At 35.3% G+C, this 27,465-nt stretch overlaps 3 protein-coding genes across 3 annotated transcripts; 1 reads left to right on the top strand and 2 right to left on the bottom strand.

Annotated features, from left to right (window-relative positions):
• Positions 1-72: 72 nt before the first annotated feature.
• LOC120007109 (ribonuclease 3-like protein 3) lies at positions 73-2,895 on the bottom strand. Its single transcript, XM_038857291.1, has 3 exons — positions 2,268-2,895; positions 1,614-1,757; positions 73-518 (listed from the first exon to the last, which is right to left on the bottom strand). The coding sequence occupies exons 1-3, from the start codon at positions 2,700-2,702 to the stop codon at positions 243-245; spliced, it is 855 nt and encodes a 284-aa protein (XP_038713219.1). The 5' UTR covers positions 2,703-2,895; the 3' UTR covers positions 73-242.
• Positions 2,896-18,323: 15,428 nt separating this feature from the next.
• On the top strand, positions 18,324-20,915 carry LOC120007980. Its single transcript, XM_038858476.1, has 5 exons — positions 18,324-18,776; positions 18,862-18,986; positions 19,966-20,057; positions 20,414-20,500; positions 20,589-20,915. Exons 1-5 carry the CDS (start codon positions 18,415-18,417, stop codon positions 20,694-20,696), a joined length of 774 nt encoding a protein of 257 aa, XP_038714404.1. The 5' UTR covers positions 18,324-18,414; the 3' UTR covers positions 20,697-20,915.
• LOC120007979 lies at positions 20,767-27,421 on the bottom strand. The gene is made up of 18 exons (XM_038858475.1): positions 27,153-27,421; positions 26,769-26,886; positions 26,479-26,666; positions 26,219-26,326; positions 25,803-25,867; positions 25,325-25,430; positions 24,554-24,637; positions 23,984-24,130; positions 23,761-23,889; positions 23,263-23,330; positions 23,022-23,055; positions 22,855-22,939; positions 22,482-22,549; positions 22,292-22,405; positions 22,154-22,189; positions 21,973-22,059; positions 21,224-21,315; positions 20,767-21,051 (listed from the first exon to the last, which is right to left on the bottom strand). Exons 1-18 carry the CDS (start codon positions 27,279-27,281, stop codon positions 20,955-20,957), a joined length of 1,755 nt encoding a protein of 584 aa, XP_038714403.1. The 5' UTR covers positions 27,282-27,421; the 3' UTR covers positions 20,767-20,954.
• Between the last annotated feature and the right edge of the window lie 44 nt (positions 27,422-27,465).

The following is a 27,465-nucleotide window of genomic DNA, read 5'->3' as shown; positions in this document are numbered from 1 at the left end:
TTATGTCAACGCTAGTAGTGAATTTTGCTAGTAGTGAATATTAATAAAATTTTGATTGATATTAAAACTGTGTAAAAGAAACTAGTTAAACAAGATGATAGATATATCCAGATGAACAGGAAGAAAACACAACAAGAAATCAAATAGATGATCAATAGTTTTTACAGGGGACGAATTTTTCATATTCGACAAAGAATACAAAAAAAAAATGTGGTTGTGCGTGGATGTTTTACATATAGAGATCAACTGATGGAGCCATCTTTCTCGGCCAATATTCTGTCAATGTTGTCCAAAGCATCTCTTGCAGCTCTGTTAAGAGCAATTTCCTTCTTGGGTTGATAGACGCCTATCCCAACAAGCTGATCATCTATGAAAACATCAAATTTCATGTCTTCCTTCCACAAATCAACAAATCTTAACTTCATTTTTTTCTTCTGACATACTTCATATAGTTCAGTCACTGGATGGATTTTGAGTGTCTCCATATCAATAATAGGCTCCAATAGACTCTTAAACACCTATATCAAATAAATATCTATCAAAAATAGGACTGAAATAATCTTACAAAACCCACTTAAGTACTCCATCATTACTACAAGATTTTTTTCATATCGCAACAAAACTATAAATAGGTAATATGTCTAAAATGCTTTTCATATATGAAAAGTGTAGATCAAAAGTAAATCAAGACTGCAAATGAAAATATATTCACAAGTGGTTTGTCGTTAACCTGACTTGAAGATAAAATCAAGACTGCTGCAAATAGAAAATATGTTCATATATACATGGTGTTTAAAACCGACACCGAAAAATAGAATTTAATATATCTATATATGACATTCGATTAATCGTCATCCTGTAATACCAATCAAGACATCAAATGAAAATATGGTCTATCAATGGTGGTGGTTAACTAAAAAAAGTAAAAACCCATTCCATAGATAGAATTACATTCATAAATGATAGTAACTTATCGTTATTTAGGAATAACACAAATAGCTGTTCAAAATGGTCATTAATTGTAACAAGTAAACCAACCCTTTAGATGGAATGTTTTATGTCAATAGGTATCATCATTTTGTTTGAGAGTATCTCGAAATATAATTCTCAACACAGAAAATAAAAATATGTTCAGAAAATGGAAATACGTTTATAAAAAGGTGTTGTTTAACCTTAAAAGCAAACGTAGCCCATAGATTAAGTATGTTAATAATGGTATCGTTAATCTTAATTTATCCGAGAACAAAAAATCAAAATCAAGACTGCAAATAGAATTAATACACGTTGAAAAATGTTCTTTTTTTTTTCAAATGGGATGAAGTATATCCATATAGTACTGATTCAGTACACATTTTCCTAATTTGAGCAAAATAAATTGCCCTATAAATTGACAAATTGCTTTAAAATCCAACAAATTTAGCACTAATGATAGTATAAAAGGCAATGATGAAGGTTTGCCACTGATGATTATTCTGTACACATTATTTGATTATCTTAAATCATATTAGAATCTCATAAAATGGTTTCATTAATTCAAGAGAAAACTAGAAATTAAAGCACAGAAGTAGAGTAGTAATTAGTTAATTACTCATGGTGGAGCAAAAGATACGTACCTTCCAAACAGTGCTGAGCGAATCACTATCAATGAAAACAGCACCAATACTTGATTCAACTATATCTGCCAAGGACTTCGGCACATCAACAAGCCCATTTGAATGTAGAGGATAGTCCAAGATTGCCTCTGAAAACCCACGAATCTGTATATACATTTCATGTCACCAGAATCACATTAATAAAAACAAAACAATTGAGTAATATCATACACTAGAGACACAAATCATCCCATGGCACCGTTTGATGCACAATCTTGCACCACCATATGTGGTGGTGGTGCAACAATTCTCGGGTGAGAATTTCAAGACACTTTTGACATCATGGCACCGTTTGATACACAATTTTGCACCACCATATCTGGTGGTGGTGCAACAATTTCCGGGTGAGAATTTCAAGACACTTTTGACATCATTTTGCAACAATTCTCAAATGGTCCAATTTCGAACATTTTCGGACATTTGTTTGTATATATATATGATGTCACCAGAATCATATTAATAACAAGAAAACAATTCAGTAATATCATACCCAAGAGACGAATCATCCAATGTAAGATTTTGTCGGCAAGTAGCACAAATTACATTTTAAAAAAAAATGGTGTCCAAAACGACATTGAGAAGCTCAAAAACGACTATTGATGATGATGGACTTACTTGTTCCTCAAGTAAGGGCTTCTTGTGACGCAAATACCGGTGCAGCCCGTGTTTGATAGCGACGCGAGCTAACTTCTCGGTATCCACGTTGGCAGCCCGGAGTCGGGTCAGTGCCCCCGGCATCAGTTTCGGGTACTGAAAGAACTGCTGCTTTGTAAAAATCAAATTGAGAACGCAGTCACCGACGTACTCCAATCGTTCGTAAGAGAAGTCATTATCAGTCCAAGAGGAATCCGTGAAAGCCTCCACCAGTAAGGACTTGTTCTGGAACCGATAGTCTAGAATCTCCTCCACTTCTTCCAGGTTCGGCAGCAGCGAGTCGCCGTCCCAAGTTGACTCAGTCCTTGACGCGCTCTGTTCTCCTAATTGAACAGCTTGCATTTGGAGAACAAGCCCTTCTTGATCTTCCGGCCGTGCAGTCTCCATGGCGGTCATTGTTGCAGAGTTGCAAAGGAAATACCGATGGTATTGACGAGAGAGGAGTTTTTGTTGTTTGCGATGAGTGTTAAACCAGATATGTATATAGAAGGAGAAGAAATTGAAGTTATTTATATGGGATTTCTTGCGAGACGGATTACCATATGTTGATGAGAATTTGATATTAAAATATTTTTATGGGATTTCTTGTGAGACGGATTAGGATGGGTTTTTTCCGAAACGTGTTGAGATGTGGTGAGTTACGATGACAAAATAGTGTTTGACACGTTAATAAAAATAATATTGCGAGATTATAATAAAATTAAATAATTTTCATTAATATCAATTAATTTTTGATAAATTTATTTTTGTAAAAATATATATGGAATCATGAAATTGATTGAGAACAAAATTGGAAAAAAAGACTGAAATTGAAAATGATTTCAACCGCATCATGTTGGGAGTGAAAACAACTCTCTATATCTTCAACTTCAAACTTATCATAGTGTATTACTACCTTAACGCATATACACTTTTTTTTATCCAAATATATGGTGGGTTTGGCAATGTGTTTGCACTTCGTTTAGTTGCGCCGCACCTCATCTTATATCACCACAGTTTTTTGTGACACGTCAAACACTTTCACCTCACAACACTATAACTTTTTACCTCGCAACACCTCATCTCATCTTACAGCACTCCCAAACAATTTAATATATGTTGAATTGTCTCACGTAATCAAATTAGGTCAATTATTTTATTTTACATTAATGTACAATGTAAACGTTAAGTGATTTTATATTAATATTATTAGTCATCTAATATAAACGTAATTTAGATACACCAAACGCATCTCACAGCACAGCACCACAGTTTTAAAAGTGATACGTTAAACAGTTTTTGCGTTCCAACTCACCTTATAGCACCACAGTTTTATAACTCATAGCAACACACAATACTTCACAACAGTTAACAATACTCCCGAACAACACCATAGTTGGTCAAGCCAAAAAAGAAAGCGTTCAGCGGGTGTCTAAGAAACCGGAGGAACCGTTGGTTTCGTGGAGAAACCAAGGGGAGACGCGAGGAAGAATCAAAAGTCAAAACTCAAAAGGGCTCCTACTTTAAACGTTGACGTTTTTGTTTTCTCTTTGTTAATCTCTTTTTTAATCGTAAATTACTAGATGACAGGTCAGTAATGCATGTACCACACCCAGTCAAGTCAACCCCATCCTTACCAGGAACCTGACATCAAAAGATTCGCTCTCATTCTCCATTTTTCATTTAAGTTTTGGCTTTGGTTGTAAACTTGACTTGCTTCCCAAGTATGGGAATGGGATAGTTGATAACATTAATTTTGGACAGGAAAATGGTTCGGACTCTCAAACTTGACTTCCTCCCAACGAATGCCGTGGTTGATAGCATTAATTTGGGAGAGGAAAAATATTCAATCCCCCAATCTCTTATTCCCATTTTAACCCCCAATCATGTGGCATGTTGGGTGTTTAATAAAGATGACATTATTTGCACCCCATTTTTTTTATTAAGTATACCCTATTAACCCTTTAAAAATACACTAGAGTGGGGTGTACTTAATAAAAAAATATGGTACAAATAATGTTCATCTTAATGCTCCAATTCTCCCCCAAAAATCATGTTGAATCATGATTTTTCTTTAAGAGTGTGTTTGGATTGAGGGATTTGGAGGGGGTGGGAAGAGAAGGGAAAGGGAGTTTCCTTCCAATTCCCTTATTTGGATAGTTTATAAAAAATTGAGGGAAGGGATTTGAGGGGATTTGAGAGGAAGATTTCATTAAAATTTTGTCAAAATTCTTTCCTCCCAAAATGGAGTCATTTGGTGGGAATAGATTACTAATTAAGTTACTTATAAGTTTAAAACCTATTTTACCCTTGGACATAACACTTAAACATAAAAAATAAGGATAAATTAGTAAATTAAACTACTTTTCTTTCCTTTTTTTTTTTTATCTATCCAAACATGAGAGAGGGAAATGTATTTTCCCTTCCATTCTCTTCCCTTCCCTTCCCTTCCCCCCAAATCCCTCAATCCAAACACACTCTAAATGACATATTAGAGTTTAAGAGTTATAAATTAGTATTTAAGGTTTAGAGATTAATTTTTAGTGTATAGAGTTTAGGATTTAAGGTTTAATTAGAATTTAGAATCCCCCTCCAAAATCTATTATATTATAAAATTATGAAGATTAAAATTCTTAATCATACATTTTTTCATTCATAATTTAACATAATTTTGGGAAAGAATTGAAGTGCGAAATTGGAGCCCCAACCCCATACATTTGTGTTCATAATTAATGGATACATCACCACGTTCCAACACATATGGTAGTGTATCGCACGGGGAAGATCTCTCCTTATCCTAAAAATGGACAAAAAGTGTCTCCTTTATCTTTACTCTTTAGGGATAAAAAGTCCATGTTTTGCTTGAGGCCTTTTGATTGCACCAGACTATCCGTGTGTTTCGTTGAGTTCTTTTGAAAATGACATTTTGAGAACAAATATATAGCAATATAACGCTGATCATAAATTATTTAGAGTATGTTTGGTGCACCATTTTTAAATTTTTTTTTAAAGGTCCATAGTTCATACACACGTTAAGTCATGCCCAAGGGATATGAAGGTCACTACAACGGATGAAACTTACTCAAATCTCAACCCTCTGGTGAGAATAGAACCTTGGACTTCAAGGTTCTGGACAGACAACTTGACCAACCAGACTATCTCTCATTCTCCGTTTGGTACGTCATTTGACAAAGGAATGGTAATGATCATTACTCATTACATCAGTTTTTTACCAATTCAATGTTTGGTTGATTTCAAAAGCATTTAATGAGGCATGGGTGGGCAAAAAAATGTGTTTTATTGGCTCCGCATGTAGCATGTGAATGGATGTATACAATGGTGCCATTTTAATGGCTCAATTTTGTTGGACCAACTTGGGAAGAAGGGACATTGCCATGCCCCTATATTGGCATTTTTGTTCGTTTGTTGGGGCCTACAATCCCTAAACCACAATGGTGCATATTTGTTGTGTCAAAATGTGAAAAGTATGGCCAACAAAATTGCGTTTTTTTTGTGGCGTACCATATTTTTCTTTCCACGCATACACCTCTTTACATGTTTCTCAAGTTTTTGTTGGCCCAATTGGCCCAAGCACCATTTTATAAATATTTTTTAAGATTTTATATTGTAGAATAATGGTCCAAATTGTCTTAAAAATAAATAGAATAATAAAATATATAATATTTCAATAATACATTAATCGATTTTATTTGTTTAAGAAGAGATAAAAAACAAACGTATAAACGTATTTCGGCCAACAAATACTTTATTTCCATTCCATTCTAACATATATTTTACATACCAAACATTGTAATCCATTATTTCTATCACGATCACTTATGCAACCAAATGTACATTATAGTGGTCATTCTCATTCTCATTCTTATTACCGTCCTCGTTTCAATTATTATTACCATTTTCTATGACAACTAAACGTAATCTTTGTAAAATAACATTTGACGCTACTTTGAGTAGTGTCATTAGTACATGAATTTAACAATGACATTTTATTACTTTTTTAAAAATTGCCTAGCAACTCTAACTATAATGCCTAATGTAGCTAACGGAGTCCTCCATGGCGATGATAACGAGTGCTTTTCGTGATCTTCAAAACGAACTATTAAGCTTGACAGGTGATGTCAGCAGTCTAATCCTTATTGGTTATGGGCCAATCGAAATGATCCAATGGACTACTCCATACTATAGTACCATTTGGGCTTTTTATAACTATGGGCCATAATAATAACAAAACCAAAACCCAAATTATAAATCAAAGAACAAATCAAGCCAAAATTTTGAAGTCCGAAGCTGAAATTAGGCCCAAATATTTGAACAAGCCCAATAAGAATTCACACTTAAATAGTTAAATCAACCAAGCCAATCAGCCCATGTAAGATCCACCTGTCCTCCCTCTGCACCGTGTAGCTTGCTAGCCCGTGGCACCACCTAGTCCGTAACACAACCATGCTCAATTGTCCAATATTAATTGCTTGTATTTTTTTTCCCTTTCTTCTTGGGTGATGGGGAATTGAACTCCTAGACCAACCAGTAAGGGACAAATTACCCAATGTACTGATACGTGTGGGATAGGTCATTTAGTGGTGGGGTATTGAATTGAACCTCTAGGCCAACTAGCAAGGAACAAATTGCTGGACAAAAAAAAAAAAAAAAGGAACAAATTACCCAATGTACTTATACGTGTGGAATAGGTCATTAACTAATGAATCTTGAGAATGGGAGATAGCCTGGTTGGTCAGGTTATCTGCCCACGACCTTGAGGTCTAGGGTTCTATTCTCACCAGGGGGTTTGGGATTTGAGTAATTTTTCATCCGTTGTAATGGCCTTCATGCCCCTCGGGCATGGCTTAGAGTGTGTGAGTAATTTTTCATCCGTTGTAGTGGCCTTCATGCCCCTCGGGCATGGCTTAGAGTGTGTGCGGCCTGTGGGCCTTTCAAAAAAAATAAAATAATGAATCTTGAATTGATTAATTCTACACTCTCTAATTTATTTTATATGTTTGTTGTATTTTACAGTTGATCCCGCTTAATTTGCGGTTACTATTTCTTGTGTGTCTTGTAGATCGATGGCAATAGCAACTAACGGGATTGATTCACAGTGCAAGAAAGACATCATCCATGTGTTCAGGTTTTGCGTCTACCTTTTAAATAGGGCATTTGAAAATCTGATTAACGTTTCTATCAAAATGGACGGAGAACATTACCAGGGCCATATGTGTAAAGAAGCTCTCCAAACTGGTTTCCATGATCTTCATGCTGCCAAGGATTTCTACGAGACTTCATGTGGGGTTTGAGTGGAATTTAGGATTGTATTTAAGATCAACCGTCCTGGGCTCTAATCGAGGAAGGTCAACTACTATCTGGTCGATGTAGATTGCTTCCACCCAACTAAGGTGGGTTTCGCCCCCATCCGACCGAGGTAGGTTAAACCTATCCGACTGAGGTAAGCACACCTACAGGGAATCAGTGTCACTATAAGATACCAACTGGATCCAACTCCCCTTTGGAGAAGAATATGGATAGGAATAACCCTCGATAAATCCTCAAGAGAACTAATAAGAGAGAGTCTGACTCCTAGAACACTTTAGCTCATATAAAAAGGGGATCTCAAATGCCAGGTAAACAATCTAACTTCAACACTCGAATTACCTACTGAGCAAAAGGCAATGCTCCAAGAAACGAGTCATCATCCCAAGTTTAATTCAATACTAACTTGAGAATCCGAGAGGTCCCCCAAGTACACCCTCGAGGCCCTACCGGTAGCTTATGTTTGTTCTCTATTCAAGATAGCTGGAGGAAGATACTCACCAGCTCGAAAGGGAATAACCAGTTCTAACTCAATCTGACTTGGTTGATTCGTCTGATAGGACAGACCTATTTACGACATCATCACCAGGACAAATATGTGTAAAGAAGCTCTCCAGACTGGCTTCATCTTCATGCTACCAAGGATTAATTTCTACGAGACTTTATATGAGGTTTGAGTGGAATTTAGGGTTGTATTTAAGGTCAAACATTCTTTTGAAAATAATATATTTTTAGTCATTTTGTAAAACAACATTATTGTCCAAGAGTTAAAAAAAAATTATAGTATAATATTTAATAAAAATTATGGTGTATTTAACCGCCTCTTCATTAAAAACCTTGAATTTTAGAAGTATTGGTCTTGCTGATAGGTTGACTTGACCAATTCCTTGTAGTCCCTATCCGGCTTCGCTCATGCATGGAAAGGAAGAGGGAAAAGGAAAGCGAACAGAAGTGCAATCTTTTATTCATTTATACAAAGTGTTTGGCACTTGTTCAAACTTTCATTCAAGTAATCCTACGAATTAAAAAAAAGAAGAAGAAAAGCTAATCAAAGTAAAAGATGCCTTTCAAATCTTCTTCTCAAATGTCATGCCTTTATGTTACAAACTTTGATAGGGAAATCCCATCACGTATCATCTTATTCATCTACACCATTAAAATGTACCCTTTATTTTACACCCTTATATTAGATATTATACTATAAATTTTTTTCCCACTAAAATATCTTGAAAGACTAACATGGGGTTTTTGTGGCCACAACCAATGATTTTGCCACAGATGGTTAATAAATTATGCTCTCAATAATTAGTTTTCACATTGAAACAAAAATAAAGGTGTATGATGCATGTAGTAATAAAGAGGCCAAGAGTTTATGGTGTCGTTAATATATCATTGGGTAATAGTTTAGTAGTGAATTTTTCTGGGGTCAAATCTATGGACTCGAAATATTATAAGTTTGATTCTTACTTGGAGTAATATGCGGCCACGCGCTAGTTGGAATTTGACCTAACTTATTTTGTAATCAGGTGAAATTTTTTTGTGAGTGCGGACCTGACAATGACTCATATCGAATATTCAAATGACACCTTTATGTGGTGGCGTTATCAAATAAAAATCGCCAAGAGGCAAGAGTGGACAAATGAATTGGAATAGCAAGAGAAATGGTTGGTATGGTGGGTTACAGAATGTCAAAAATCTGATCGCGTATAGAATGATATGTTAGACCCAAATTAATCATTATCCTCAACTTTCCTATCTATATAATAAGTAAGATTTTTCTTTCCATTTATTACTATATAATAATTAATCGCTTGTATTTCAAAATTCAAATTATGCATAAGACCTTTCCTTTTGGGTTTTTGGGATATTAAATTCATTAGAAAAAGTAATAAAAGCTAATCCATAATTCCATACATGAGGTGTGTGTGTGGGTGTGTATTATGATTTGTGGAAAAATCATTTAGAGAGAAAGTGAAAAAAATATTTTAAAGTCCTTCAAAATGAGGAATACTAATCAATTATGATTTCAATCATGTCAATAATATAATCTCACATCGATCTGACAAAACCCAACCGAGTGATAAAATAAGTAAAGTTTAGTCACTATCACTTGAATAACATGTTTTCTAGGCTCTAGTACCGTTGAGTAAGACAATCCAGAGAAACAAAGTTTTGCCGGTTCAGACCCAAAGAAGATAATATTGTTGGTTGTGTTTAAGCTGAGAATATTAATATGATCTCGGAGGCTCGGAGTAAAGTCTCAGTCCAGTTTGACGTGACATGTATTATATTTGTTGGGTTTATCATAACTTAGCTCACAAGTGTGGGGGAGTGTCAAGACTATAGTCTTACATCAGTCTGACATAATCCAACCGAGTGACTTATAAGAAAAAGCCCAATCCTTCTCATTTCAACAATGCGTTTTCTAGACTCAAGTACCGTTAAGTTAGTTGATCCGGAGGAACAAACTCTTGTAGGCTCATGCTAAAAAGGGACAATATTATTGATGTATTTGGGATGATAATTTCAACAACAGATGATCATGACTAATGGTACGGTTTGTCCAACTAGAGCACGAGTGAAACTGAAGCACTTGGAGACCCAATTTATGGGGGTTTATGTTTATTTTATTCTGAGAGTGACAGAAGATAATTAAGTCGCGCCTACTGCCTAATGGCAAGTAATAAGATTTGATTAAATGGATCTAACAAGCATGACGTAGGTCGACAAAATGTGTTTCTTTCTTGTTTTATATACTAAACTATATGATTGTTCTTTTCGACTAATTGAGAGGCTTTATTTAGATTAATTATGATAGATCTTCAATGATGTGAATATTGTGGATTAGTAGAATGAGAACTTTCAAAGTGGGGCCCACCGCCCACTACTTTGGATACACATAAACCCTTATTTTACACCCTTTCTATAGATCTTATGTAAGAATTTATGTGTGTGTCTATATATATATTTCTCACATAAGAGTCTAATATAAGGGTGTAAAATAAGGGTGACTTTTTAATGGTGTGGATGAATGAGATGACAAGTGGGGTCCACTGCTTTAGGTCTCACATGTTTCAAATCAATGGTGTAAACATAGACCCTTATTTTACACCCTTACATTAGACCCTTATGTGAGAATTTCTATATATATATATATATATATTCTGCTATGATGTTCTAAAATGAGATTATAATTTTAGAGTTCAAAATATTTTTTTAAAATTTAGAAAAAACATATTTGTATTTTGATTGATTTTATAAACCCAACGATATATTTTTTGTTCGAAATAAAAATCAAATGCAACCTCAAAAGTGTATGAAATGTCTTTTATTTTATATTCAATGATCAAGAATTATCATGCACTTTTCATGTTAAATTTAATTTTTTTTCCGAATAAAAAATATATCATTAGGATCTCATAAGAGATTTTTTCACACACATATATGTATTGATTACGTGTACCCTAAGGGTACTTGTTAAAGATCCACTACAGCATACAATAACACTTCCTCACCTAATTTTTTAAACTTAACATACATATCTTTTTTAGATTCCAATACATATTTTTCATCCTTATCTAGTGTTCTAAAAACACACATTATCATTTAATATATATATATATATATATATATATATATACTAGTTGCATGTCCGCGCTTCGCGCGGCACATATTTTGATAGGAAAATAGAGATGTGTAAGAATTTTTTAATACTTTGTTAACATGAAGAGCAGTAGAGTAGAGTTTTAATTGTAGAAAATAGAGATGTTTGTGAGATGAAGATGAAGATAAAATATGTACAATACCTTTTTTTTAGTTTGCTAAGAAAAAAAATTTCTAATAGGGTGTAAGAAATTTGATTCATAAGAAATAAGTATGTTAAGAGTTTATCAATTTTTATTTGTGTCGTTAGTATCTACAAAGTGTTATAGGTCACCAAAGCATGTTTATGAGACAATATTGTATGGTTGGTACAACATTCTCTATAAAGTGTCATTCAATATCGAGAAATACAATGTAGCATAAGTACTATTTTTGAAATTATATTTTTAGAATAAGATTCTTAATATTTTTAGAATAAGATTTTTGAATTTATATTTTTGAAATGTTATGTATGACTGGTAGATTTATGCCTATAATCACTTTGACCTTCAACAACTCACTGAATTCTATCATGCTTTCCTATCACCACTTACATGTTTCAATACCAAATGGGCTGAATTTACTTACACATTAGAACAGTATAGCGTGAGAAAAACCTCTCATGTTGTGTATATTGCAATCCAAACATATTACTAAACCTGACCAAACTCTAAACATGCACAATACATCAATTAAATACTACAAAAACACACAAAATACATCAAAAACACATAAAATGATAAAAACACACAAAAATTCCCACAAAATGATGATAATTAATGCCAAAAACATACAAAATGTTTTCAAACTAAATACTACCAAGGAATTTCATTAATTGAGTAACATCAAAAGACTCTCATAATTAATAATACATGACCTTAGTGAAGCTGAAACAACATCAAACCACTTCCATGAAACATTAAATCCCCATTATGGGTCTTAAAGTTTTTCAATATATTTTAATTTTTTCTTTTGTCCTTTACATTTTTGTTTTTTTAAATTAATTCTCATCATTCAAGTTATCAATCATTCATTTTTATCAAGTTTAATTAGAATGTGTAAGCTTTTTTGTAGAAGCGTCCACGTGGCACCAAGAATTAAGGAGAAGCCTTGTGGATCCTCAGTTATATATATATAAATAAATTGATATATAGATGCACACACACACATCCATATTAATTGCTAGTTGTTTAGTTGATATATTGGACTAGAAATGGTCCATGTTCACATTAATTATAAGTTAGTATATGTATAACCAATGCATGTGACACCTTTCACTCCGGTACATAAACTATGCTCCAAGGAGTCGGTGGTAACTAATAATGTAATTTGAAGAATGAAAATATATATATCTTTCAAAGTCGTGACACATGATGTTCTATTTAAATCTAAAAAAAATTGACTTGTGCAACTTGTTACACGTATATAGAGAAATTCACTCATGCGAATTTGAAATAAGGATTCAAAATCAGATTTATGTTTTCACCGTTGATTTGAAACATGCGTGATCTAAAACAGTATACCCCACTTGCCATTTTATTTATCAACACTCTTCAAAAGTAGTCCACATTTTAAGATCCTATATGAAAATTATATACATATATAAGATAATATTGACTTTTTGTAAGCCTCTTATTGGATAAAATATATAATTAGAATTCGTATCCCTAATCTAGGTCACGTTGTCTTATATATTGGCTGTTGTGTTTTGAATTGTTAACCAATTCCCATTGATTTTCAATAGTTTTAGTTTGTCAGCGAGCGCATATATATATATATATATATATATATATGAATGCTGTGCTAAGGTCCTAAAGTGAGTTCCTAAAATGAGGTTCGAAAGTGAGTTCAACGATTCAAAATTATCATGTAATTTTCATGTTGAATTTGATTTTTGTTTCAAACAAAAAATATGTCGTTGGATTCGTAAGACCGATCAAAATACCAAAATACAAATATATTTTTTTCAAATATTTTAACAAATGTTTTGATCTCTAAAAGTTAAGCCCTCATGAGAGAATTCCTCTCACTCTGTAATATTTTAAAATGGCTTCTTCTTTACACTTTATGCATAAGTGAAAATGGAAAAAGAATCTACCCTCTTAAACAATCTACAACGGTCGCCCAAATTAACTTTAATCAAAAGTGGGATTACAATTTTGTTGTCTGCGCACTTAAAAAAAGATCAACATTTTGATCCTCTTTTGATACATTAATGTTACCATATTTCAACATCACATCATGATTTAAAGACTAGACAAAGTCCTCAACTTTGCCATCATAATCTGGACTTACTTAATCCAACTATTAAATAAATAAATTTTTTTAATAAAAAATTAATTTTATAATTGGTATTGAGAATCTCAACTCTACTCACATCAATAATATTGTTCAGTTTAAATTTATTAGTTCTCGTGAATATATCAGATTCACACGATTTTTTTTTTCTTCTTTTTTTTTGCTAAAAGGTTATGGAGACCGAAAGTAGATTCATTAACCCAACTATGGAAAAGAGGACGTCAATAAGGCACTCAAAGCCACCATTAAAGATGGAATTACAACTAAGAGAACTAAAAAGAAATACAGAAAAACACACAAAAAATCGATCGTCGTAGGACACCCAACGACACCTATTCCACCAAATATCGTCGGAAAACGAATGATACCGTATTACACTGAACTTCGCCGGATTAAAAAAACAAACATGAACAAAGCAAATATGATCGTTTGAAAACTCCTCCAAATATATCTGGAAGTATATCAAGATTTAAATCTAAATCTAACTCCACTGAAATCATGACTATTCATACTTGATCTTGGAGTTTGGAACTCAAAACGTGCTAAGAGATCTCTGGTTATACATCGTTGTTGAAGTAATACCATCTCCCAAACGGAATTTTGTAGAGAAGACCATGATCCGTCCGCAGTCCTTATTCAACAAAACAACAGGAAACTAAAAGGAAACGAATTGATTAGTCTCACACTCTCACTTAATGATATTTGGGCCAAAGAAAAAAAATCTCACCAAGTGATATAGACATGGGTAGAAATCATCCACATCATGTTATCCAAGCGATGTATGACATTATAAGTCAAAACAATTGATCTTGCTCATCAAGGAAAATATTAACGAGCGCATTTAGGACAGTAGATAAGAATGATAGGAAAAAAAATATATTGAAACTTGGAAAGGAGTCAAAAGACATGTATTTTATTTTAAATTAAAAAAAAAGATGAAAAAATGTTCATTACACATGATATACTGTGATATGTTATAGTCCATTATTAACAAGTGTCATTAAAATATCCGTCAACATTACCCATAAATTAATAGTTGGACTTTCTCTTCTATATTGGCCTATTGGGGCTCACTGTTCTTGGTAACAGTGCAATCATCGCTTCCCACGTGTTATCTGTCTCTCTCTCTCTCTCTCGCTATATCGATCAAGAGTCCGCGTTCATACTACGAGCTTCTCACTTCAGTGCGTCGGCATTAGATCCTTTGACTACTTGAATTAAAAGTGTATCCGAGAAAGAACAGTTTAATTACAGTTTTACATTACTATATGTATCAATTTCAGCCTGGTAAGTATGGGCATTTTAGTCAATATACTAACTAGTCCCCTTGCTTCCCTTTCCCTCCAAGTTTGACGCACGATTTCGTGCACCATGTATAATTTTGTTTTGACGACTAACAACACCGCCATTTTTTACTTAACTACGACTTAAGAGATGGACCAACCACCTCTACTACGTCCACATCCATATATAATTAATAACCAACCAGCTAGGCCATATAACTTTGTCTTTCAATTCTGCTCTCTCTCTCTCTCTCTCTCTCTCGACATTCCTTGAAATATGGATCGCTTTCATCTTTGCTTCTTCTTTGTAGCGCTTCTCCTTTTCTTTAGTACTGCAAGTACCACTCGAGCGATCCGGACAAGCTTTCCCAGCCATTCCTCGGCGAATCCGCAACAAATCTTTCATCCTCCGTCAGTTAGCCGTACTACTGCTTCCTCATCGGGAGAGTTTGAGTCGAAGCGAAGGGTTCCGACTGGATCCAACCCCTTGCACAACAAGAGACGATGATTCATGCCGATATATATTTGGATCTTATGAAGACTCATTTTTTCAGATAATTCATTTCTCCTTTTGCTTATATATTGACGCATATACGTTGCTTAGGATTGCCAAGAATATATCTTTCTTAATTTTGTTTTATATGGTTGTATCGTACGTAGAATACTGCATGGTATACACCTCTAGATAATTACTATTAGGTCATTAGACGTCCAGAGATAGATGTTGTACAGAAGATACATATATAGAAATGAATTTTGGTTCAAACCCATATATGTTTGTGTAATTTGAGATACATTTGTATAAGTATAGTTTGTGAGAGAGTACTATTCTAGATAGGTTTTCCTATCACAGTCAATAATTCTGGAATGGGCTTGTATATTTGGAAGCTAGTATGGGATTTTAGATAATTAGACTTTGATGTTTGATATAAGATCATAGAGACATGTCATCGATTCATATTAATGCCTTGTGTAATTTGTTTAATTGTTTTTAAAACCTAGCCCAAGCTAACATTTTTGGAATATAAATACACACACGTTGGCAACAGCCAGCACTCCCACACCATGACAGCTTTAGTGTACAGTCTATTTGAATGTAATGAAGGATGTTTATAGGTTTTATACAAGTTGAATAGGGTTACAACTGCAAAGAAAGAAGCAATAATCGTCTAAATAGAGGTGGCCCCCGGCTTTTTAAAGTGCGGATATTGGTTACAGAGATACAGGGGGCCTTTATTTGCGTGCGCGGGTGCTGTATTTTCAGCAAAATTTTTAATTATTATTTTGTTGAAACAAAACACCCAGGTACATCTTAAAATTTTGAGAAGAATCCAGCCCACGCACCAACGAAGCAACGTGGAATTCTGACAATTACCCGCTCCGAAATCTCCACGCGCCTATGCGGATTATTTGCGACCCGGTTGACCCGTTCCTATCTTTTTATTTTTTGACAAAAAAAATGAATATTTGATCATGGATAGAATTGAATAATTCCAATTTTTTTTTTTAGAAATCGTTGTATTCTTATGTATCTGACTTATTAACATAAACTCTTACCAAAATTATCCGAAAAAAGACCAACTTTGTTCGAGTACAGCCAAATTTTTGACTCTTTTTTATCATACACAAAAGGGTCAGGATTAGAGCAACCATAACAATATCACTTTGTTGGTCAATGGATGAACAAAAAAGTATTTTGTTAGCCCAACATGGGAATATATGTGTACAATGGTACTGCAAATTTGTTGTCTCTATTTTGTTGGGCCAAAGATGTAGGAATGCTGGAATGAGACATGATTGGCCTCCATGTTGGTTCCAACACATGAGTCCCACTTAATTCACACTAACAACTACATCAAAAATCAATACAGGATACCACCTCAATTACACTAAAAATCAAACTAGTAAATTTATACCATTGTATCAATATATTTTGTTGACCCAACCACGTCAACAAAACACATTTCCAATACATTTTGTTGACCCTAACAAATTTATATCATTGTGATTGTTCTTATAGTGTTCATGCTGATGCTTGTAATACAAATGGTTCATTCCAATCAAAAGCTTGTTATACAAGCAATAGCTAGCTAGAGATGACGGGCCTGAAGTGCTTGATCCCCAAGAATTTTGACTGGTCCAAAGTTTGTTTGTTTAAGAATAGAAAACAAGAAATCGTATCCACAATTTCATTTTGTCAACAGAAAACTTTTTTTTACGGGAAATTGGCAAAAATGACCCACTCCAATAACAAAAACGTAAAAATGACCCGATTTGTAAAAAAAAAAGAAGGTAAAATGACCTAATTTATATTAATAAGGACCAAAATAACTCTAACTTTCCTTCCCTCCCTCCTTCGAAATCGTTTCCCGGAATCCCTTTACTCCTTCAAACACAGTTTTCATTGATTCTCCACAACAACTATAACGGTTTGCATTCCATCAACAGTTCTCAATACTCTAAGGTAAGATTCTCCATAATGATTGTGGATAATTTGTTTGCGTTTACTTGCCCATTTTACTGGGTTGAATATTACTGCATGTATTTGCTCATTTGCTAAACAATTTCGCACAGTTAAAAACGAAGTTTTCGACGTAGTCGAATGTTTGAGTCTTTCGTCGGGCATTTTAAGGGTCTGTGGTCGAGTTTAGGGTTTTTCTGGTCGAGATTTATTGTTATGGGGGTTAAGCATATCTATTATGTGGTCAAGCATTTCAAAATACTGGTTGAGCATTTCAATACACTGGTCGAGCATTTCAATTCACTGGTCGAGCATTCATATTCACTGGTCGAGCATTGTTAATTATATTTATTTCACTTATTTTTTATCTTAGGTTTATAATGGCTTACCAAAAAAACATATTGCTCGACCAAATAATATCATTATACTCGACCAAGCAAATTAATGATCGACCAGATAATTCACCTGTTTGCTCGACCACTTACAAAAATGCTCGACCAAATAGTATTAATGGTCGACTAAAACATGTATTGCTCGACCCAACAAACATATTGCGCGACCAAACAAATGATACTTGACCAGATAATTCAACTGTTGCTCAACCAAAAACATATACTCGACTAAAACATGTATCGCTTGACCAAAAAAATAATACTCGACCAAAAACATATACTCTACTAAAACATATATCGCTCGACCAAATAATTTCTTTATACTCGACCAAACATATTGCTCGACCAAATATATATGCACTTACTTGCAATCGGATTTATGTGAATTAAGAATGGAAATTGCCGATCTGGGTATTCCGATCAAGGTTTTAGTGTTTTCAAGTGAATATTGAGGTCGCAGTTTTGTCGTTAGTTAGATTTATTTGTGTTTCAAGAGAGGAGGATAAGAGAATATAGAATATAACAGATTTGTTTAAGGGTAAGGGTATATTAGGCATTGAAAACTAAATGAATGTCATTTTTATTTTTTTTTATTAAACGGGTTATTTTTAGGTTTTTGTTAGGGGATGAGGTCATTTTTCCCTAAATCCCTTTTTTTACTCGCCTTTTCAGGTACCTGAACCAATCGAGAATCTAGTCAGAGAAATTCATTCAGTAGAGAGACAAAAATGAGCTTTCTTGCTGGGAGATTAGCAGGAAAAGAAGGATCTTACTTTCTCCAAGAATCCAAACACGCCGTTAATCGTCTCGCCGAGAAAATTAACGCCAAACCCACCAACCCAAGTAAGCTGCCATCACCAGCTCCTCCTTCGCCGGAGATCGATTCCCAAGCCGACGTGCTTCCGGAGGTCCTACGACACGCTCTGCCCTCCAAGATTTTCTCCCAGCCGTCCGATCCTTCCTCCTTCTCCAGAACCTCCAAATGGGCGTTACACTCGGACCCTAAAGCCATCCGCACCGTTTCCCTTGATAAATTGAACCCTCTCAGGGCCTTCCTCTCTTTCCCCCAGGTCACGTTCGGCCCCAAAAGGTCAATTTCCCCCTCCTGATAGTGCTAATTTTAGTCTGTATGTTATTGTCTTGTGATTGATTTTAGATTGTTTTGTTGAATGCAGGTGGGAATTGCCAAAAGAGGAGCGCTCGATGTTGGCATCGACTGCCAATGAATTGCGGAAGGACAAGTATGAAGCTCCAATCAATCCTGAGAAGTTGAAGGCTGCAGCGGAAGGCCTTGCAAACGGTAAGCTTTCAATAAAACATGAAAACATCCTGATTTTGGGTTTTGTCCAAAACTTGAATAATTAAGGAATCAAGCTGGTTTCAATGTTTTTTTTTTATTTTTATTTTGTTCATATAGTAAATGAGTGTATGGCAACCTTCATGTAAGTGTGAATCAGTTCACATAGAGGAATCAAGAACTTCTTATTACATTAATTGAGCACGTACTTGTTCTATGCTCTTTTTATGAGTTCAAGATGGAGAGGGGTATCCATTGTATTGTGTAATCGACGTTCAAAATTCGAATTGATCATCTGTTTTACTGTTAGATGCTGTCATAAGGAGTCAAGCTTTAGCATAGGAAACCAAAGAAAACTAAGAACACTTGCTGGCTGCTGGTGAGGATTATATTGCTCTTTTAATGGAGCGAAAGAAATAATAGGATTTTCAACAACATCGAAACTAATTTATACAGTTTCATAGAATGCTGGTTTGACTGCCTTAAATCTTGGTGTTTTTCTTTCTCAGGGAACATTTTTGATCTTATGAAGTTATCCTCCCTGTAATTTTCTGGGTTGCACTTTCTTGGTGCTTTAATAAATTTTTCATTCAAAAAAAAAAAAATGATGTATTATGGGATACTTGTTGTTAGAACCAGAAAACTTTGAGACATTTAAGCTGGTGGTTACCTGACACTGCCTATGTACTGATGTTGTCTCTGTCGACCTTTGTGCCGCAGTTCCTAGGTCTAGAATGAAAGAGGAAGAAGCCTCCTAAGTTAGTATGCTTGTGTTGCATTTTCCTAATAAAGTAGTTCTTACTTCTTAGTATGATTATTTATATCTTCACTGAATCATAGGACCAAAGCTACTTGAACTTCCTATACTTCGCATATCTAACGAAGTATCTTCTAAACATCCTAATTCTTGCTGCTTATTTCTGTTGCTGCACAAGTTTCTGCTAAAACCTCCTAATCCATGCTGCTTAATTTTTATCTGCAGTTGCCAAGGCGTTTGCATTTGCTACTGTAGTTGTGTTTGGTGGGGCATCCTTGTTGTTTGGTCTGGCAGTCTCAAAGCTAGAAATGCACAATGTAAGGCTTCATAGTTCATATGCTGTGCCTCTTCATATAATTTAATAACGTGTAACATGGTAGTTTTCCTTTTTTTCTTGATTCTATTAACGATATGTACATTAAATGGTAAGTTGGTTACTCTCTTTGGTTGAAGATGGACAATTTTCTTCACCAGAGGGTGTAATCTTGTGGTTTTGCATGCTTGTTCTTGCAAATTAAGATGATATATCTAAAGCTATATTTTTATTTCGACTTCTTGGCTAACCCCTATCTCTCACTCCTTGGAAAGTTATCATTAATACTGATCTTGAACTAACTATTTAGAATTTTTCATGCTGAAAACATTTTTGATAATATATGCATTTATTGGACAGAGTGACGATATCCGAACAAAAGGCAGAGACCTGGTTCAGCCAAAGCTTGAGATAATTAAGGAGCAAGTCTTTCCCTTAAAAATTTGGGTATATGTCACAACCATGAACTTTTAGACAGGATTGCTATAATTTTCAAAATGGGTTGTTCTTACTAACATGAAGCTTCAAATTTCAGGCAGAAGAAATGTCCAAGAAATGGCATCTGGAAAGGGAAGGGGATATCAAAGAGAGGCCTATGATTAAGGGGCTTTCTAAAATTTTGGGTCCAAGAACCTCCAGTTGACATTGCTGTTTCAATATCTTCTGCTCTTTGGAATCCATTTATATATTTGCTGTGGTTATTGCTGTAAATATGAAAGTTGAAATGGGTTTGTTCCCCTGTTCATTGAAGAGAAATAAATGTATGCCCAGTGTCGTATAAGCAGCAGTCTTGTAAAGGGCACAGCCTATATAGTAAGCTAGTTTATGAGCAGACAATCCAGTCTCCTCTGTCATTCATGAACAGTCTAGTTTCACATGTCATTCATTTTTTAGTGATTAATCATAGCTTGTAATCTAAACCAGCTCCATACTTCCAAGCTTCGATACGCCGCTTCCACTCATACCTCATTTTGGATGGAAATGCATCTAAGAATTGCCTGGGGAAAAGATAAAAGAAGAGGTTGATAGTCGAGGCAAATCAAAAAACACTTGCATTCATTCTCCAATTTAAAACACACATTGCAACAGAGAGAATGACAATGATATGTTGTTTTAATGCCACGAATGCCATTATTTTCATGAAAAGTTACTCTAGGTAAACATGGTTACCTAATTACAGGGTCAGCGAAGGTCGAGAGGAATGTGTAATAGCCCAACATGAAGAAGTGTCCAAACCAGTCGAGAAGAACGGGAAATCCCACCTGGAGATGGAATGAGTTAGCAGTGTTACAAATTCTTATAAGTACCTTTCATCAAAGAAATATGCAACTTATTCATCCAAAAAGTTCGATTCATCGAAAATGATAGACCAGTTGACTAATGTAATTCCGTGATCACCTACAAGACTACAACTGCATATTAACCACTGGAGAAGCTTACATAAATGAGTCCTGAAAGTGATCAGAGAAGTAACAATGCCAGTCCCATGGACGGAGGATCATCATTTATATCTGCCTTTTTGCAGCCAATCCCGGGGGAAAGGGAAGGTATTTTGTTAATGATGATCCGTATCTGAGATTATGTCCAACATAATCATTTTCTTAGATCTTATCCCCATCCATTAGCATATGTAGACTACAAACGGATAACAATTTCAAAAAGCAAATAAGTTTCAAATACAGAGACCCTTTGTCTTCTGAGATATTTTGCAGAAGTCTTGAGTTGTATAAGATATAAAAGCGAGAATTTCCCACTGTGCACAGTATTACTTTGCCTCAGTGGGATTGTGTTAATCCTTCTCCCTTGTGAGGGAAATAAAGGTCTTTTGTTTGGAAAAAACGAGTAAGGAATACACACAAGATTACCCTCAGTTGAAAACAATTGGAGCGTAGAGAGAGAGCAACAGAAAATGCATTTACCTGCTTGAATATTGATGGTAAAATTTGGGGTTTAGTAAGCATAACAAGGCCCAGGGTCTTGGCAAGAGGTCCAAACTGTATGACATCCTGTAAGAGTGAAGATTGTATTATAATTATATTTCCTTGGTTTTGGTTATAAGCTACAAAAAAAAATGGGGAAGAAATCATGACATCAAATTACCTGTAGAAATGGTCTAAGCACTGGATCCCCCATCCTCTACACAAGGAAACGTAGACTTTTAGGCTACAAAGATGGACAAAAACACAGAGACAAAAAAACAGAAAGATTGTGGGCTGTCCTGCAGCAAAATAAACTCACCTGCATACATTGGAAATTAACAAATAGAAGCTCATTAATAAAATCTGGTGGAACATTAGCATATGGCTTTGCAGACATTGCTCTTTGAAATAACCATGAAGCACTCAAGTTGGGCTGCAACACATGAAGCTGTATTTAGATTATGTAATAGAGACGTTGCAAAACCACACATCTGAGAAGTTTCACGAACCATATATGGATTCAGTAGGGACAAACTGTATGAATCAAGAAAATCATGAGTGATTGCTTCATATATTCCTGTTTTGACGCAAACAACAATTGAGATGAGTAACTATTTAGCTAAAACATTTCTAGATATCACAAATGGTTGAAATCAGTCCCGGGAAAAATGATATGATTCTATATTCAACTTCCAGAGGAGCAGATCCTGGTAAGACACGATTAATGTAAATACTAGCCATGTGCAAAGCATAAAAGAAGAAAGTAATTTTGGAATACGACCTGAAAATGCAATTGGTTACATTAATGAAACAAAATTGCCACCAAATAATCTGTGTGTCAACCCCACATAACTCGTTGCTTAATCTAACATAAAAACTTACCAGTTGATAATCTACTGAGGTGCCTAGTCAAGCTCCCGAAGCCACCAAATGAAACAGGTGATTGAATGCCACTAGCATCACCAAACTGCAAAGCAATAATGCATTCATATTCTCTCTGTTGCGCACCCAAAACCTATTGGAAGCTTTAGGTGTATTCTGTAAACCACCTGTATGATGCGACTAAAAGCTGCTGGCAATGGACTGTGAAGTTGATCGATCCCCCCAATTAAGAATTTAGAAAAGGTTAGATTTGAATGTAAGAAATAAAATGGCATTCAACTCAATAAAACTACAGAGCAATTTACATTTAGTAAATAGCATGAGTGAAAATCACTGGCATCCACAGCATTTGAGCACGATAAAGCATCAAACTAAACCTTAGAGTGCTTGCAATTCTTATATCAATACCTGTCACGATATGTAGGAAATATGCCAAACATAACTCTCAGTATCTCAAGATCGTCAAGAACGACTCCCTAGGAACAAAAGTACATTCACATTATTCATCAATTTTCAGAACATAAAAAGGGCATGGAAAGAGCAACATAAAGTCACATAATATTAATTTCTAGTGGTACCATCAAGCATAGAACTTTGAACTTTTCAAGTCAACAACAATCATATCTTGATCAGAAGAGCATGAAATGAAAAAGGAAGGTATTGTTCGAAATGTGACCTGAAGATTCTTCAGATTACCAATCAATGAAGAGGGGAGCATATATTAAAATCAAGAATAATGCTTGAGACCCCCAAAAAGTGACCCCCAAAAGACCCTCATTTAATGTGGAGTGTTGGATGTGAAGTGGGCCCAATATGTGTGTTTTTAATCAATGGTTATTTTAATGCCACATAGGCTTAGTATATACTGCACGCCTGGGAATCTGATAGTTAAGAGTCATGCCTAACCTGATATTCTTGCATCAAATCCCAGTAGTCTTCCAATAGTTCTTCCAGTGCTGGGGATCCAGGCTGTGGTTCAACATAAGTGAACATATAAGTAGTGCGATCTGTGGGGCCAGATCCAGCAGGGAATGCCTGTGAATTAATAACGGAAATTTCTTATTCTCAAATTAAAAACAAAAGAAAAATCTTCAGTTATGGTCAACGATAAACTAAAAAGTGAACCTACCTCCCAAAAATATTGCACTTCTGTGTCCCCAACCTTCTTTATTGATGAACTGCTATATATGACATCACTACTAGAGTTGTCATTGAAACCGCGAGCACAGGATCCAACAACAAGGCAAACACCATCTGGTTTCCTTCCACATCGTATCTGTAGAAAAGAAATATATCCTGAGAGCAGTTTCAGGACGGAATGACGGATTGAGGGCATGCCCTAGATACTTAAGATGGATATGTATCATATACCATTACTGAGCTTATATTTGCATGACAAACAATGGACTTAACACTAACAGGAGCTCCAGTGTCAACCATTTAATGCTACTTCAGCCATAAAACAACCACAAAGACAATTCTTAACCATCATATGGTTATGCTCGTAGAGTCCTCAGATCTATATAGCCCAATTGCATAACAAATGGAAATGGATGCACGCATAAATGTTAAAAGGTTGAATGGAAACATATAAGTATGTAAAATCTTTGAATAATAATGGGCAACAGGTGCCTGATAATGGAAGACAATTGTGATGTGACAAGACCGTAAGATCAATTACAAAGAATAGAAACCAAACCTGTTTCACCACAGGTGAAAAGTTCCCCATTGCATCAATGATAAGACGAGACCGTAAGATTTTCCCCTCCGTAAGTTGCAAGACCTGTGAGAAGTATTCATGTTGGTTGTAAAAAATACATCGCCTCTTCGTACTCAATTTGTTATGTCAGTTTTACCTATGTTATTCTGCAAAGAGTTCCATCACACAAACCACTGGAGCCTTTATCCACCTTCAACTAAACCCATATTACTTACCAAAATTACCTTTACCCCAATTTTTGGCACTTCTATTCTTCTTTTTCAATCTTGATACATTCAACCGGACTGTCCCATCGTCATATTTTACCATGTTGCTGCTTAACCACAGTTTGTTGTTTGTTAATCGTTATTCACAAACAAGCCCTTTAGTCTAACCGGAGTATAATATACACTCCAGCCAGACAGCGGTATGATTCTCGTTTCCTTTCTTTGTGTTTGTACACACATACATCTCTTTTTTTATATATATATACATAAGGCCCTCATAGGCAATCTAACCCATACCCCAAACCCCCCAATTATCCCTAATGCCCAACCCCCATAGGAGTAGAACCCAGGACTTCAAGGTCCTGGGCTGGTGGCACTACCACTAGGCCAACCCATGATTCCTACACACATACATCTCTCTTGTCCCATTGCTATGACTGCCTTGAGTCCTTGGAAAAATTTAACAGTTTGGAAATTAAATCAACCTCTATATGTTAACTGAATTCGACATCACTACACATTTTACACATTGTAGTAAACTCACCACTGCATCTTCGTATGTGCAAATGCTAGACAAGCTGTATCCCTCAAAGATGACTCCACCAAGGGATAAAAAACGTTTCTTTACTATCTCTATAAGCTTTACAGGTCTGAAAAAAAGAGAAAAATGCAAAAAAGATATGATGTAATTAGCTGCAGGAACGAGGATAATTTCACCATTCATATATATAACTGTGCGTTTGTGGTACTCTTTGGGGGACTGGGGCTGCAGGGTGTAGAGAATCATTTAATATATGCTCAAACAAAGGTTCAGGTCTGCAACTGATCAATTTTTCCTGCTTTGATGCTTGGTGGAAGTGAAAAATGGGCTTACAAATTAGCGAACAATATTCTTTCATAAAGAGAAATAAGCTATACAAGGGCCTTCGTACATATTGCTTATGAATCAATGAATGAAATCTTTCATAAGCATGCTTATGGAAGGTTTAGAATTTAAAACACAGAGGATGAAGAAAACTCACGAAACACCAAGATTTAGAATGTCTTCTACCCAGATCTCTCCCTTACCTTCAAATCCACACCTGTTCTGTACAATTTATGCAATGTCAAAAAAAGAGAGGAAGATAAACCATTGAAGAACAATTTCTTTAGTAACACAAATCAAGAATGCTTTGCAGCAGCATTAAGTCCCAAAATAGTAGGGTGGGATGCGAAAACACTAGGAATCTTGTCCATGCAAACTTTACACAAAGTTCAACCGAAAAGAATTGATTAATGTACACGTTGCCTTAGGACCCATTCAATTATTCACCTAAAGTGCTCTTTAATGTATAAGTTGTATGCATTAATTGTTGACACGGCCTACAGGGTCCTAAAAAACAACTTGAACAGGCTCAGCAAAGAAAGACTGCTCAAATTTTGAAGTTTAACAACTTACAGGATTGAACTTCACAGCTGTAGATTCTTTGATGTCATCTTCTAACAGAACTCCAACTTCTACAAGCTCCAAGAGTTCTTTCCTTGAGATATTCCATTCTTGTTCCCTCTAATCAGTGTCATTGGGATATCACCAGCATCCATGCACCAGAAAAATGAAGAAAAAGACATAATTGACATTTCTTAGAACAAGTGATTCGAAAGTAATTCTTCACTTCATAGATTACTTCAAGAATACACTGAACAACTGAGCATACATACCCCTTTCAGTATATTTCTTTCGACAACACCAACTTTAAGACCTTTTGTGCTTAAGGCGGTGGCAATGAAAATTCCCAGAGTACCACCACAAACTACCAGATCGAATCTATCAACTGCTTTCTCGGCCAGATCAGAGTGGCTGGACACATCCGGAATATTTGTAACTACTTTCTGGGTTTCTGGCATAACTGCAAAAGTAGGTGCCATGATTACGAACTATATTACATATTTGCAGTATATTGTACCATATCATGTGTCAAAGTGGGAACAACAATTATGTGAACATGTACCTGTTTGAGCAGAACAGATACGGGACCAAATTTCATCAAGCCTCGTCAGGGCATTATATGAGTATGCTCCCCCAGCACCACCAACTTCCCCACTAATTGAAATGCTCTCCATTATCCTCTGCAGAATTGAAGTAAAACCCACCCACTTGTTATTCAATTGCACCCAATGGAGCAATTTGAGCACACTATAAACAACAAGCACTCTTCCGTACGGAAAAAATCAAATTTCAATAATTATGACTTATGAGAGTTGGCAAGCAGGGGCAGAGGCTGCAGAACCAAGCCTCAACACTTGTTTGGGTTCTCGGAATTTAAAACTTTCTGCTAGAAACAGATTTCATGGAAACAAACAACAGAATCTCCAAAAGAGAAATAGAAACAAACCTGGGTTCTAGAGGCAGTGGCTTGTGCTTGGGCAGTCACGTTCCTATGAACACTGGTTATCTGAACCAATGGGCTCACTGATGGGCACTGAAAGATCCCATTAATGGGTCTAAACTGTATCGTCGCCATGACTTCAGTACAAACTACAAAAGCAAATACTAAAGCTCCTTTAGCTCGCTCTCATGTTTCATCTTTCCTTATCGCCGTCATGGAAGTCTTTCTAATCAGGAATGTAAGATATGTGCTAGAGCAGTCGACACGTTAACCGTCGATGCGGTTCGTCTTACTGTAAAGGATTAAACAAACAAACAAA

This window comes from Tripterygium wilfordii, chromosome 10 (genome assembly GCF_013401445.1).
Source record: "Tripterygium wilfordii isolate XIE 37 chromosome 10, ASM1340144v1, whole genome shotgun sequence".
Taxonomy (NCBI): Eukaryota; Viridiplantae; Streptophyta; class Magnoliopsida; order Celastrales; family Celastraceae; genus Tripterygium; species Tripterygium wilfordii.
This window is presented reverse-complemented; position numbering and strand designations above follow the sequence as displayed.

Excerpts from the sequence above, each read along its gene's own strand:
- LOC120007109 (XM_038857291.1), bottom strand. The coding sequence starts at position 2,702 with ATGACCGCCATGGAGACTGCACGGCCGGAAGATCAAGAAGGGCTTGTT. Across the intron at positions 1,758-2,267 it reads AGCCCTTACTTGAGGAACAA|ATTCGTGGGTTTTCAGAGGC; the intron begins GTAAGTCCATCA and ends ATGTATATACAG. Across the intron at positions 519-1,613 it reads CGCTCAGCACTGTTTGGAAG|GTGTTTAAGAGTCTATTGGA; the intron begins GTACGTATCTTT and ends TATTTGATATAG.
- LOC120007980 (XM_038858476.1), top strand. The coding sequence starts at position 18,415 with ATGAGCTTTCTTGCTGGGAGATTAGCAGGAAAAGAAGGATCTTACTTT. Across the intron at positions 20,058-20,413 it reads CAAAGCTAGAAATGCACAAT|AGTGACGATATCCGAACAAA; the intron begins GTAAGGCTTCAT and ends TTTATTGGACAG. Across the intron at positions 20,501-20,588 it reads TCTTTCCCTTAAAAATTTGG|GCAGAAGAAATGTCCAAGAA; the intron begins GTATATGTCACA and ends TTCAAATTTCAG.
- LOC120007979 (XM_038858475.1), bottom strand. The coding sequence starts at position 27,281 with ATGGCGACGATACAGTTTAGACCCATTAATGGGATCTTTCAGTGCCCA. Across the intron at positions 24,131-24,553 it reads TTTCACCTGTGGTGAAACAG|ATACGATGTGGAAGGAAACC; the intron begins GTTTGGTTTCTA and ends TCTTTTCTACAG. Across the intron at positions 23,056-23,262 it reads TTTCCTACATATCGTGACAG|TCCATTGCCAGCAGCTTTTA; the intron begins GTATTGATATAA and ends TCAACTTCACAG.